The sequence below is a fragment of the Schistocerca piceifrons genome, chromosome 2 (assembly GCF_021461385.2).
Source record: "Schistocerca piceifrons isolate TAMUIC-IGC-003096 chromosome 2, iqSchPice1.1, whole genome shotgun sequence".
NCBI lineage: Eukaryota > Metazoa > Arthropoda > Insecta > Orthoptera > Acrididae > Schistocerca > Schistocerca piceifrons.
Genome location: NC_060139.1, coordinates 617,778,122 through 617,793,528, shown reverse-complemented (window position 1 = coordinate 617,793,528; position 15,407 = coordinate 617,778,122). Strand labels below are relative to the sequence as shown.

At 42.5% G+C, this 15,407-nt stretch overlaps 1 protein-coding gene across 1 annotated transcript in view; it reads right to left on the bottom strand.

Annotated features, from left to right (window-relative positions):
* Window positions 1-15,407, bottom strand: part of LOC124775668 (brachyurin-like) — a 47,195-nt gene that overhangs the window by 11,713 nt on the left and 20,075 nt on the right. Inside the window, exons 4-5 of the mRNA XM_047250496.1 lie at window positions 9,035-9,213; window positions 1,709-1,807 (exon numbers count right to left, since the gene is read on the bottom strand). Coding sequence (XP_047106452.1) covers window positions 1,709-1,807; window positions 9,035-9,213 — 278 coding nt within the window. The remainder of the gene's footprint in view (window positions 1-1,708; window positions 1,808-9,034; window positions 9,214-15,407) is intronic.

Here is a 15,407-nt window from a genome sequence, read left to right as displayed (position 1 = left end):
TCCTTATCTGATGGAAACAAGCAATTATTACTCTGTTGGAAATGACATCAATTCCATGTGAGCTTTTATTTTTGAGTGAATTTATTACTTTCCTAATTTTAGCAAAAAAGGGCGGCTGCATTTCAGTTTTATCATATTATATAGATATTGCCTCTTCCATTTTCTGATGAACAGCTGGTTCCTATTTTCTCTACAACATTTAGAAAACAATTATTAAAAATATTTTTTCTGAGTTTTTGATGGCAAATTTTTCAATAATTCTGACAGAATCACAGTCTTTTTATGCTCTTGGATGCACTGTTTTCCTTTTACCAATATTACAAATTGTTTTAATTTTATTATCAGAGGCGCTAACCTTAGACATAATGCACATGCTTCTGGATTTTTTCATGACTTTTCTTAACACAGTGCAGTAGCTATTATAATATTCGACTATCTCTGGATCATTACTCACTTTAGCTACAAAATACGTTCCCTTTCCTGTACACAAGATTTTTTATCACTCTAATAAGCCTCAGCGTTTTAGATGGTTTCTTACTATAACGTTTCACTGTTTTCTTAGGGAAACTATTTTGAAATATGCTCATAAAGGTGTGATGGAATAAATTAATGTTAAATTAGCATCTGGTTCCCTGTACACCTCATAACGGTCTAATTCTTGCAAGCTTCCCCTAAAATTTGGAATTGTTAATTCGTTAATTGAACAACACACTATTTTGGAGGACTGTTTTACTTTATTGCATGGCTCTATGTCATATACTTTAACTATATGTGCATCATGATCAGAAAGACCATTCTTAACAGGAAAAGTTTTTATTTGATTAAATTTATATTTATCTATAAAAACAACATCTAGCAGTGTGCTGCTTTCCTGTACTTTCCGAGTAGTCAAACTGAAAGAACCAAGTAATATTTAAAGGCCATTCCTTCTATCAGGCTCTTTCAGAAAATCTATATTTAAATCCCCAAACGCAATAATTTGCTTTGTTTTGCAGATAGCACAACAAATAATCCAAGTTTTTCAGAAGCAGTGAAAGTTTTCCAATGGTGATCTGTACACAGCTACAATTATATAAGTACCATTATTTATATTAAGCTTTCAGGCAGGGAATTAGATTAGGAAATGATTAGATTTTGCTTTAAAAATGTTTTTTGTTTCCATCTTGCATATGGGGCCTGAAATGGCATAGTGAAATGCTGAAACTGGTAGCATACAAAATAAAATAAAATAACGTCTTAAAATAACAGCTGTTGGTGAGTTTCCTTGACATTGAACGTCTGTCAATAGTGTCTCTACTTACATGTGCTGAAAAATTATATCCAGCTACATTTACCATTTATATATGTCTGGTTATGTGATGTTCAGACAGGCATAGTACATCTATTCCACCCTCAGTTTCTAAATCTTCTAAACAAACAAGTGGCTCATCTACAGTGTCTTTTAATCCCCTGATATTCCAATGCAATATACTAACATTATTTTTCACTTACTTTTATGAGAATCTTGTGATGTTTTAATATCTGTAGTACTTGCCGGTCTGAGCTTCTCATTAAGCTTAATTTCATTCAGTGTTGTATCATTGGATACTGATCTTAGCCTACAAAAGAGTTACTCCCATGAACATTAGTACCTCTCCCCCCCATTAAATATATTTCTATCTGTGATCTACGCAGTGTAGATGTAGATGTAGACGCAGAAGCAGCTCACCGTTGCTGGTGAGTCCCCACCCAGTGACGGTGGCGTCGGAGCCGGCGAACGTCTCGCTGACCTGCGACCTCGATGGCAGCTTGATAGGCTTCACGTAGTCTGCAACGAGAGGCACAAGCAAACGTTAGATAAAGTATTTCTATTGGTTCGTACACAATCAGCAGTATGATCACCGGAAATGGTCAGGAGAAGAAGCATTTCTCGTTTAAGTTATTTGAAATGAACATTTTGAGATTCTAATAGTGGGAGGAAAAAACTATTTGGTAAAGTAAACTTGACATAACTAGAACTACAGAAGAAATAATATGTTATTTGTAGCAAATGTCTTATTATTATTTATGTGATATACTAATATGATATATACGATTGTTAATAAATGTATACGGTGCTGTCACCAGCTTTGAAACGACGTAGTGATAGCTATGTCCTTCTAGGAACTTAGTTACAATCATAAACGCAGATCCCATACAAGATAACACATTACTTTACTGAATGTTTTAAGTGAACTGAAAAGAAATTACACAATTCCTTAACGAGAATCATGATTGTATGGTTGTGTATTAAACTAGAACTTCTCTACAATGATAAGTTTACCGTAACTGTACCTAAGGTAGACGGTCGTTCCACAAGAGGGAAAACTTCAAATGGTTCAAATGGCTCCAAGCACTATGAGACTTGACATAGGTCATCAGTCCCCTAGACTTAGAACTACTTAAACGTAACCAACTTAAGGACATCACACACATCCATGCCCGAGGCAGGATTCGAACCTGCGACCGTAGCAGCAGCGCGTTTCCGGACTGAAGTGTCCAGAACCGCTCGTCCACAGCGGCCGGCGGGGACAACTTCCAGGGCAATATACGTAAACTGGGAACATACAGTAGAAATATCGATGGATTGAGAATAGTGAGCTGTGCAAGTTGCCCACATCAGACCCGCACTTTCGCACAACGCTATTTATTTGCAATTTGCACTAATACCAAAGCTTTAATATGTATTATTCGTATTTCTCCTGTTTCACACATTTTTCATTAGTAACAGCAATAGTGAATAACAGTTGCTGCTACGGATGCAAAGTAGAATACGCTAAAGACGGAAAACTTACTTTTCATGTACAGTGTTACATCATAGGCAGCCACGACCATTGAAATTCACGGTAAACTGAACTTGAATAAAACCACAAACAGCTGTTAATTGGTGATTTATTGATACGACCGGTTTCGCTGCATTAAAGCAGCGTCTTCAGATGATACTGCATAGAAAGCGAAGCATCCTTGTAGTCCATAAAATTAAAATAATTAAAGAAGCCGACAACAATAAACCTAACTGAAAAGTAGCGTCACGTAGATTAACATACGAAAATGACCCAACGTTCGTACTCTCAGAATCCAGTCTCATTAAGAGGGAACGTAGATAACAAATAATAACTGGCAGCCGGTCGCGGTGGCCGATCGCTTCTAGGCGCTTCAGTCCGGAACCGCGTGACTGCTACGGTCACAGGTTCGAATCCTGCCTCGGGCATGGATGTGTGTGATGTCCTTAGGTTAGTTAGGTTTTAACTAGTTCTAAGTTCTAGGGGACTGATGACCTCAGATGTTAAATCCCATAGTGCTCAGAGCCATTTGAACCATTTGAAAAACTGGCAGAGCATTGGCGTAAATAGTGCAAGGGATAAGACACTATGACAAAAAACGGTAATTAAATGTAACAGATATCATTTAAATATAATACAAGAAGCATAAAATTAGATACCATCAGTAGTGCTTCGTTCTGAGAAACGTTAACCAATAATAGGCCCATTAGTAAAAAAAAATTTAAAAAAAAACAGAAGGAAGAAGTTATGCAAGATTAAACATCGGGAAGCAAGAAGGTAGTTAAGGTATTTGTCCTCTTACTTCCATGTGCAGACTGCCTACGAATTATGGACTAAGAATATTAAAAAACTTCAATGGTTATAAACCTTACTTCAAACGCTCACCAATAGCGTAGTCGGAACCCAGGATGATCTTCCAGATAGTAGAATACTCCATTTATAATGGCAGACGTAAGAAACCAGAAGAACCGATAGACCAATACACGAAATTTACGTACCCTGTAGATGGTTGTCACGAGGGTAAAGTTGTGACGAGGGTAAAGCGCTGCAGGCGGTCAGCTGTATACTGAATTGTTGGGGATATCCATACGACCGGAGGGGCTAGCGAATGACGGAAGACCAGAACACGTGACAGGTGAGGCGGAATTCTGACTCCAAAGGTTGGGGAATACCTTAACAGTAGAACACTGTATCTAGGAACCAAATAACATAGCAAAAACGAACACGTGACTATCGTCAGGATAGCATACTGCATTAGTGGGCTGCTAGAATATAAATAGTGAATGAATGAGGTACCAAAATTGAATAAACAAAGTCGTGGGCTCGATGACATCCATGGCATCACTTTCCAGTCTATCGTTAACAACTCTTGAGACCACTGTTTACCATAGGCTCCTGTACTATGGCAAGATTTCTGAGAAGACTGGTGTCAGTCTCATAGCAAACAATATTTCCTCGCGTATTTTATACCTCAGATGATTGGTTACATATGTAGGCACAGAGTTCAGCAACTTGTAAATTTGATGTATCTGGTGTTTATGGTATCCAACGTAGTGATTTTCCAAAGAGATATATTGGCCGGACTGGTAGGTCGTCTAACACACTTTTCCGGGATCTTCTTAATTTGGCCAGCTCGCGTGCAGTCTTAAGCAAACATCTCCGCCACACCGGACATTTAGTTACAAACTCGGACTGTCTTTTATCTGTTGTGCACCGACAGGAGAAAGAGCTGATTTTCAACATCCTTGAGGAAGTTTAGATTGTTCACAGAAAGAACACACTCCCATTGTGTTTTCAAACAATCGGATCGAACTAAGACACTGCGGTATTCTACGTAATTTTGAGGGTTTAAAAAGCAGAGTTTAATTCTTTGGACCTCAAGATTTTTTGTAATCACTTTTGGTACCTTATTCCCTCACTATTTACATTCTGGCATTCCACTAATGCAATATGCTATCCCGATAACAGTCGCGTCTTCATTTTTTCTGTGTTCTTTGGTTCTTAGATATAACGTTGTACTCTGAAAGCATTCCCCAAACTTCGGAGCTCAAAATCACGCGGCGCCCGTCACGTTTTGTGGTCTTCCATCGTTCACCAGTACCTCCAACCATGTGGCGCCCCCCCCCCCCCCCAACCCCCTAGTTTAGTATACAGCTGACCGCCCCCGTGCTTTACCCTCGCTACAACCAATTACAGAGTATGTAAATTTCTTGTATTGGTATGTTTGGACACTCAAGTTATGTCAGACGGTTTATTAATCTGTTCTCTGGTTTCCTAGGTTCGCCATTAAAAATGGGTCGTTCTACTACGTGATACGTTCGTTCTCAGTTCCGACTTGTTTTTTATTGGCAAATGTCTTAAACAAAGTTTATAGTCTTTGATACTTTTAAGCCTTCATCTGCAATCAATTTCCACATGGATGCACATGTAGGCCCAATAGCTTAATTTACTTCCAGCTTCTCGATTTTTAATCATGCATCACTTTTTTCCTATTAGCTTTTTTAATCCTTGTAGTAACGGGGTTGGTTAGCGGATTACGTTTCTCAGATAGACGCTCTACTTATGATATTTTATTTTATGTTTCTTGTATTCTCTTTTAATCTTATTTATTTCATTTAACTACGGTTCTTCTTGCCATAGTGCCTCCTCTCTTGCACTGTTCGCCCCAATGCAACGCTCTCCATAATTTGTTGACCACTTCCCTTCATCATAATGTTCGGTTCTTTGACTTCTAAAGTTGAGGGCGTCTCCGTTTGCTAATTATGTGACACTACTGTAAATAGAATGAAATTTTCACTCTACAGCGGAGTGTGCGCTGATATGAAACTTCCTGGCAGATTAAAACTGTGTGCCGGACCGAGACTCGAACTCGGGACCTTTGCCTTTCGTGGGCAAGAGCACTTGCTCGCGAAGGGCAAACGTCCCGAGTTCGAGTCTCATTCCGGCAGACAGTTTTAATCTGCCAGGAAGTTTCACTACTGTAAATACTTTTCATTTAGTTTCATTTTTAGTGGCTATCCTTCTTTTTTAACTTGTATAGAGTACAAGCTTGCTTTACTTTCTATGTACTATCACCTAAAGATGCTGCTTTAATGTAGCAAAACTGGTCTTGTGAAAAAATTATCAGTTAACAGTTGATCGTGGTTTTATTCAAGTTCAGTTTACCATTGCTTTTCGTCGATTACTACCACAAATCTGTAGTTACGGTTGTCATATTACCAACCTTTGATAATAAAAATGTCCCAACAGGCCTCTGAAGGCGTATCGGTGCCGACCGACCGCCGTGTCATTCTCAGCTCATAGGCGTCACTGAATGTGCATATGAAGAGGCATATGGTCACACCACAGTCCCAGCCGTTGGCAGTTTTCGTGAGCAGAGCGGTGACCCCTCAAATAGCTCCTCAATTGACCTCATAAGAGCTGAGTGCAACACACTTGCCAACACCACCGGACGATCATCCATCTAAGTGCTAGCCAAGCCCGACTGCGCTCAACTTCGGTAATCTGGCGGGAACCGGTGTTATCACTGTGGCAACGCAGTTGACCTCCTAACAATAACCGTTCATAACAATAAGATGCATGTTGAAAAAGAACGATTTACACTGCTATAAGGAATTAATACCCTTCAGCCTGTCCATATAATTAAGAGATGTGTTTCTAGAAAGTATGTTGACATTAAGTCGATTTATAGACACTTAGAGTAAAATTCATCTGCGCATAAGACTTGCCTCTGACAATTTGAGTTATTTCCTCCGTACTTCACAAGTATCAAGGCCACTGTGTCTACTTTGAAATAGTCACGACCGAAAACTGTACTACTAGCACCTATGATGTACGGAATGTCTACCTGCATTTGCGATTAGGTCTAATATTTTACTTCCCTAAGGAAGAAGAAAAAAATAAAGAAAATATTACTCCACAAAGCATAGGGTTTCCGCTTTAAACTTAAACATTGTAGTTAGAGAACCACTGCTTAGAATGACATCAAATTTGAAAAGCATATTATTGACAGTGGGGGGGAGAGGGGGGGGGGGAACGTCTTGGAACACACACACGCTCACGCACACACACGCACACACACACACATTCACTCACAACACACATGCGCGAAAATTTTACCGAAAGACAGCTCTGTAAGCGTCTTAACGTAAATGCGGTATGCAACAAGTGACAGATGAATCGTAACACAACAGCTGTGGTTTGGGTTGCTCATTACACCATCCGTACTGTTCAATATCTATGACTCCACAAGTTCGGCAGTCAGCAGTTGTGGCACACCTAGGTAAGACCATCCACCACGGCAACATCGTACGACATCAGATCGGAAAATCTAGGTCGAAAAACTACATAAAAAACAAAATGTCATCGGCCTTTATCTGCTGTGAGACTGGAGCAAGACATGTTGAATATGCTGTCCACCGATTTCTACAAGTTGAAAGTGAGAAACAATGTGTTCCACAACATATCGAAGTGCCTCAGGTGTCACGTTCAGAATGCGTTGCGCAATGCGTGCCTTCAGTTCAGCTACGTTCGTAACTGGAGCACTGAACACAACATCGTTCAGACAGTCGGAAGTCGCACGAATTAAGATCAGGTGATCTCGACTGTGAGGCCGTAGAGAAATGACGGCTGATAATTCTAGCGTTTTCGAAATGCCTCTGCAGCAGACGATTCACTGGCTGTGCAATGTGCTGGGGAACGCCATCTTGCATGAAAATGGTCTTACCCAGACATCCACTCTGTTGAAGAGTTAGAATGGAACACGGATTGCGTTTAGGAGTGACGATACAGGTAATAGGATGCACAGGACTCATCTCCTAGAAAAATACGACTCTGAGACAAACGATGCCGCACGAGACAGTAAACTTTGAAGACTGAAGTAGTCTGCATATTGGCATGTCCGTGGAGATGGCAATGGGCTTCTTCTGTCCACAGAATGGTCCATGGTCATTCATAGTCCACCTCGATGCGAGCAAGAAATTCCAAAACGATCGTTTGTCTTGCTGGCAGGTCATCAGAAGGCAGCTTCTGAACATGGGTGATTTTGTAAGGACAGTAGTGCAGGATATTTTGTGGGATTTTATGCACCGTCCTCGCAGGCATGTCGACTGTTCGGGCAATTCCATGTGCACTGAATGTTTCCACACCACCGCTCGACCCCTCCTGCAATGCTGTGGTCACGTTTAGACACATGTCGTAAGAACTGCTTTCCTCCCTCTGATTACAATGCAATCAAAACAATCTTGTATTTTCGATTTTTGTAGTCATTTTCTCTAGATCCTTAGCAGACATTGGACCAATGCCATTTTTCAGAGTCTTCAGTGTCTGAAGATTTTACAGGGCTACTGGCGCATAGCGACCGTTGTTGTAAAAGAGTTTTACTAGCAGCGGGCGAGTCTTCATAGAGACAGTTATGTTGCGCCTTCGGGACGTGTGCCGTGCATCTGTTGGTGTGGGTATTCTGACGCTTATAGCGACAGCTATTGGTCAAATTTTCGTTAAAAATTGTTGGTTCCATGGCGTTTCACCCTGCGTCAATAATATGCTGTAGAAATTTGACTTCAACCTGAGCAGTTGTCCTCTTTCTACAGCGTTTTTAAACGGGAACTGTGATTAAGAGCAAAGTATAACAGTTTCGTCTATAAAAATATTTAAAAGTATGATAAATCAATAAATTCTGAGTGTCACAACTCCAAATTCGAAGTTTTTGAGTTACTTTTACTTTGGCGTATAAGGACACGATCTCACAATGCCGTCGTTGTCAAATTTCTTGAAAGAGACTCGACCACATGACAAAGTTCAATACAAAATTTAGAAAATAACGGTGGCTACCCATTTTTTCATGAGAAATAGAAAAATAAAAATAAAAATACTTCTTAGCTTTGTGATACTTGCCGCAAATAAAATCAAAGATTTAAGTCTACAGTAGCTCATTTCAATATGATTCGCTTGCGCAGAAATAATTGCACTTTTGAACTGGACCACCCCGTACTAGCAATATTATAACATTCAAAATCTCTCAGGCAAACCTCACGCTATATCTCAAGCACGTGACGTTGGATCCAGTGTTTGTCGGTGACAATACTGCCCTATGCGTGTGAATGCCAACTCCATAGATACTCATACCATAGAATTGTGACTCGGAAGCCATATCAACAGTAGGAACAAAAGTATCTAAGTATCTCTGACCTACATCTTAAAAACCTAGAAGACATTTCAGTGGAGACACTCACCGGTGATAGTGATGGGATCGGACCACAAGATGACGCCGACGTCATAGTAGGCGGCATTGCCGTCCGGAGTGTAGAAGGCGTCGTTCTTGATGGCGTCGGTGGTGGCGAAGGACTGGCTGTTGTCCCCAGACGTGGGCCGCGGCTCCAGGCCTCCGAGCAGAACGGTGAAGAACGAACCGCTGCAACAAGGCACGAGCGGAGGCTCAGTCACGCTTTACCTCAGCATATCTTATGAGAAGGCCGACATACTGGATAAGGTATCTGAAATTGTTCACAGTGGAAGATCATAATATGGTATATCCTTTTAATCGTCCCATGACCTTTGAAATGACAGGCATATCGATAACTGACCGCGGAATAGAAAAATAAGAACAATAGATTTGTAGTAGAAAGGCTTGTGGACCAGATGAGATACCTGTAAGATTCGACAGGGATTATACAAAATAACTTGTTCCCTTTCTAGCAGCAGTTTAATGTAGATCGCTGGAGCAAAGAGGCGAACCTAGGGATTGTAAAACAGCGCACGTCTCTCCCATTTCCAAGAAGGCTCGTCTACAGGTGCACATAGATGCACGATATACCGTTGGCATCCATCTGTCGCAGAACTGTGGAACCTGTTACATGTTCATGTGTTATGACTGTTTTGGAGAAGGAAAACTCCTCCGTAAAAATCAATCAGGATTCTGCGAACAGAGATCTTGCGAAACTCACCCGCTGTGTTTCTCCGTGAGATGTACAGCGGTGGTGACATAGGCGCTCTGGTCGATGTCGTGTTCCTCAACTGCCGGAAGGCGTTTTATACTGTGCTGCACTGTTTTTTACTGAAAAACACGAGCTTAGCGAGTATCAAACCAGACTTACGACTGGATTCAAGACCAGACTTACGACTGGATTCAAGACTTCCTTGCAGACAGAACTCAACACGTCGCTCTTGACGGAACAAAATCGACAGATGCAAAGGTAATTTCCATAGTACCCCATGGAAGTGTGATAGGTCCGTTACTTTTAGGATGTACGTAAATGATCTAGAAGAAGGCGTGGAAGTTCTTTAAGATTGTTCACAGAAGATGCGGTTGTGTATAAGAGAGTAGCAACGTCAGAAGACAGTAACGATTTGCTTAAGGATAAAATAAGGGAAATCAGAGCTCGTACGGAAAGATATAGGTGTTCGTTCTTTCCTCACGCTACACGAAATTGGAATAACAGAGAATTGTGAAGGTGGTTCGATGAGCCCCCTGCCAGGCACTTAAATGTGATTTGCAGAGTGTCCATGGAGATGTAGATACGAAGAGCTAATGGATGATGTACGTTAATAAATGCAATATATTGCGCATAGATGGGAAAAGAAATCCACCGCTTTAAAAGTACAGTATTGGTGACAAATTACTGGAAACAGTATATGCCGTAAAATAGCTTGGAGTAACTATCCTGAACGACGCTTGGAAGAATAAACCGCATAAAACAGGAGTAAAAGCGATTAACAGAACAATTAAAGAAGAGGCTGTACAACGCTTGCTCGCCTGAATTTTTTAGTGGTGTTCATCGATTTGGGACCCTTACCAGGTTGGATTGACACAAGAGGTAACGATCCAACGAAGAGCGCTGCTTTTGCATCACGGGATCGTTTAGTCGGTACGAGAGTGTTGCAGAGATGCTCAATAAATTCCACTGGCAGACGCTACAAGAGAGGCGTTGTGCATCACAGCGAGGGTTACTATTGTAATTACACGAAAGTACTTTCTGGGAAGAGCCGAACAACATGTTATTTCCTCACTCATTCTCGCGAGATGAGCACACAAAAAAAAATTCTGGAAATACGAAGGATTACGGAGGGTCACAATTCGCACTCGTCGTTCACTAATGGAGCAGGGAAGGGGACATCAGTTTGCGGTACTACAAATGCCTTACGTCACCTTCTGGTGGCTTGGAGAGTGTTGATGTAGATGTAGACTCAGACGCCATTTGGTATGGTTTCAGGATGTCGGTTCTCTCTCGTGCGAGAGCGAGAAAACTACCTTGATCAGCCGTGTGACCCGACTGCAAGTTCATCACCAAGATGAAGAAGACGCTATATTCCCTCGGTTATTAAAAATGCTTCTATCGATTTGTTTCACAACTCCTGAATTAATGTCAGGTGGGTTTTCGCAGTATCCTAGCGCAACGGATGGATCCACACGCTAGCCTGGAATCCAACATTTGCATTTATTGGTACAGATCCTTTCTTGAGCCCAAAATGCAAGTCTGACAACAATTTATGTACTCAAAAGTTACTTTAGATTGACAAAATAAATTATTGGTCATTATGCTACATTGTGATGTGAAGAGCTTTACTAGTGTTTCTTTGGGAAGACATCCATTGTATCATTCCAACTGCTGTTCGTCAAGAAACCCCTGATCCAGATCCATGTCAGAGAGGAGAACTGACTGAATGGAGCCCCAATAACATTGGAAAATAGGGCAAGGTGATGAGCCTCAAGTGCAAATTTCTGTACAATGCTCAGTGAGTCGCATGTGATAGGTTTCGACACTAAGATTAACATCTAAGTTGTCTTGTAAGGACCTTATATGTATAGTAAGCCTGAACGCTATTATATTCAAAGACTTTTTATTAAGATATTACTTGCTAGTGCTATAAGCTTATTTTGGCCATTGTCAAGCTACCTGCAAACATATGGAGTTGTTAGTGTATATATATCTACGTCTATTCGTAACCAATAACCAGTCCTTAATATGTGTTATAATCCTAATTACCGCAACACAGTTAACCCTGTCGCTGTCTCATACTTTGTACTTCTGCATATCATAGGTGTAGCACAGGCAAAACTGTTGCTCTCTAGATAAGTAATGGCTCAGGAGTGGAATTTATTGCTGAGCAGTATATAAAGAGACCAATTTAATATTTTCCCCCAAATCACGACCCTTTCTGGTGCGAAAAATAGTTACCATGGACAACTGGAGCGACACTAGCGCTCCAATGGTGCGAAAGCAGTCACATGCGTATTAGTTTTTAATTTTTTCTACTTAATTAACAGAACAGTTGTTATAATGTAGCGTTGCATGCATTAATAAGTTACCAAGAGACATGAATTATCGTGAGGTACCTGTAAAAACAGCAGAATCACATTGATTCATATATATAAGCTACAACTCTTTCACGATGAAGTACTTTCGAATGTATCTACAGGGTGAAATTTACTGAACTATATGAAGGAAACGTAAATTAGTTACAAACTAGTGTGTGCACACACTTTATTCGACACGTATATGTAAATACAGATATTCGGATGTAGGTTATGACAAGTTGGAATACCTGCCAAAACTGACGATGATGTGCTGCAGACGAATCGCTAAATTCTGCATGACCCGCTGACGTGTCGGAACATCGACGCTGTAGATGACCTCCTGAATGGCTATTTTCAGCTCAGCAATGATGTTCGTGTTATTCCTGTACATATTGCCTTGAATATAGCCCCCAAAAAAGGAATAGCATGTCTTCATATCCGGGAATATGGCGGCCAATCGAGGTCCATGTCAGTGGACTCTGGGTATCCCAGAGCCAGAACACGTGGCCCCAAAGTTCCCCTCACACTTTCTTGCTTGGATGGGGTCGAGCCCCTTCTTGCATGAACCGCATCTTGTCGAAATCAGGGTGAGTTTGGGTAACGGGGGTGAAATCACCTTCAAACCCTTCACTTACCGTTGGGTAGTCACGGTACCATCAAGGAATATCGCACCGATTATTCCGTGAATGGACGGACATTGCACACCACACAGTCACTCGTTGACGGTAAAGAGATTCGTCCATCGCGAAATGCGGATTCTCAGTCCCCCAAATGCGCTAATTTTGCTTGTTGATGAACTCATTCATAAGAAAGTGGGCTTTGTCTTTAAATCTCTAATCTAAACCACATTCATATCAAATTCCCGTTCGTAAATTCTGTGGACAATAATGTTGGCGGAACACAACCGCTGTTTCATGGCCCTGGTTTATTTCTTCGGACAAAATACTATCAGTGAGTCGGAACAACGGTTACAGTCGACTTCGACTCGCACACTTGTAGCTTACTCACAACCATCCAGCAATGGCTGCTAGAAAGAACATGCTAGGCTGTGCTGTGAAGATGTGTAGTTTTATTTTCCTCTTCGCAGTAAGTTTTAACAGAAAACAGGAAAGCTGTGTTATGGCTAACTTTATAATCCCTCCTATTCGTAAATCAAAACAATTCGAAATATTCAGTATATTTTGGACAAATGGCAGCATCGCTCGTAAAAACTGAAATCTTTTATTTTGCAGATCGAGTTCGGTCACTGTAATCATCTGTAAAATAAAGGATTTCAATATTTACGACCGGTCCTGCTATTTATCCAAAATATGTTGACAACAATACGGTATTGGTGGACACGGTTCTCAGTGGAGTTAGACATCAATGCGAAATATTGTCATTAAAGATACTATCCTCGCAGATCCAATAGCTGTAATGGTCTGTCTCATACCCAGTGTTTACGCCATGTATACCGATTTACCCATTCATTTGGCTTCAGTTCTTAATGAAGGTTCCGTTTGTAATAAGAATACATAAGGTAAGAGGGCGGTGCAGAGGAGATGAGCAGAAAATGGGGGAAGAAGTAGATATAAAGGAGGGATAGGAGGATGTGGACCGAGAGATGAGGGAGGAAGAGATGGATGGAGAGAGTGGGGGATAAAAGATACACTCCTGGAAATTGAAATAAGAACACCGTGAATTCATTGTCCCAGGAAGGGGAAACTTTATTGACACATTCCTGGGGTCAGATACATCACATGATCACACTGACAGAACCACAGGCACATAGACGCAGGCAACAGAGCATGCACAATGTCGGCACTAGTACAGTGTATATCCACCTTTCGCAGCAATGCAGGCTGCTATTCTCCCATGGAGACGATCGTAGAGATGCTGGATGTAGTCCTGTGGAACGGCTTGCCATGCCATTTCCACCTGGCGCCTCAGTTGGACCAGCGTTCGTGCTGGACGTGCAGACCGCGTGAGACGACGCTTCATCCAGTCCCAAACATGCTCAATGGGGGACAGATCCGGAGATCTTGCTGGCCAGGGTCGTTGACTTACAGCTTCTAGAGCACGTTGGGTGGCACGGGATACATGCCGACGTGCATTGTCCTGTTGGAACAGCAAGTTCCCTTGCCGGTCTAGGAATGGTAGGACGATGGGTTCGGTGACGGTTTGGATGTACCGTGCACTATTCAGTGTCCCCTCGACGATCACCAGTGGTGTACGGCCAGTGTAGGAGATCGCTCCCCACACCATGATGCCGGGTGTTGGCCCTGTGTGCCTCGGTCGTATGCAGTCCTGATTGTGGCGCTCACCTGCACGGCGCCAAACACGCATACGACCATCATTGGCACCAAGGCAGAAGCGACTCTCATCGCTGAAGACGACACGTCTCCATTCGTCCCTCCATTCACGCCTGTCGCGACACCACTGGAGGCGGGCTGCACGATGTTGGGGCGTGAGCGGAAGACGGCCTAACGGTGTGCGGGACCGTAGCCCAGCTTCATGGAGACGGTTGCGAATGGTCCTCGCCGATACCCCAGGAGCAACAGTGTCCCTAATTTGCTGGGAAGTGGCGGTGCGGTCCCCTATGGCACTGCGTAGGATCCTACGGTCTTGGCGTGCATCCGTGCGTCGCTGCGGTCCGGTCCCAGGTCGACGGGCACGTGCACCTCCCGCCGACCACTGGCGACAACATCGATGTGCTGTGGAGACCTCACGCCCCACGTGTTGAGCAATTCGGCGGTACGTCCACCCGGCCTCCCGCATGCCCACTATACGCCCTCGCTCAAAGTCCGTCAACTGCACATACGGTTCACGTCCACGCTGTCGCGGCATGCTACCAGTGTTAAAGACTGCGATGGAGCTCCGTATGCCACGGCAAACTGGCTGACACCGACGGCGGCGGTGCACAAATGCTGCGCAGCTAGCGCCATTCGACGGCCAACACCGCGGTTCCAGGTGTGTCCGCTGTGCCGTGCGTGTGATCATTGCTTGTACAGCCCTCTCGCAGTGTCCGGAGCAAATATGGTGGGTCTGACACACCGGTGTCAATATGTTCTTTTTTCCATTTCCAGGAGTGTATATAGGGAGCAGGGGAAAGATGATGGACAGCGATAGGGGGAGGAGGAAGAGATGGTCAAAGAAAGGGAGAAGAGGAGAGAGGTAGAGAGCGAGAGGGGGAGAAGGAGACGTGTATACAACTCCCATACATGTTTAGCAATTGCAAAGATTGTCGAGTCAGCTAGTTATAAATATTTCCCGAGTCAGTTTCAGTTTGCCCATCCTTTTGGAAGTCCCTGTTTCTTCAGATTATCAGTAGC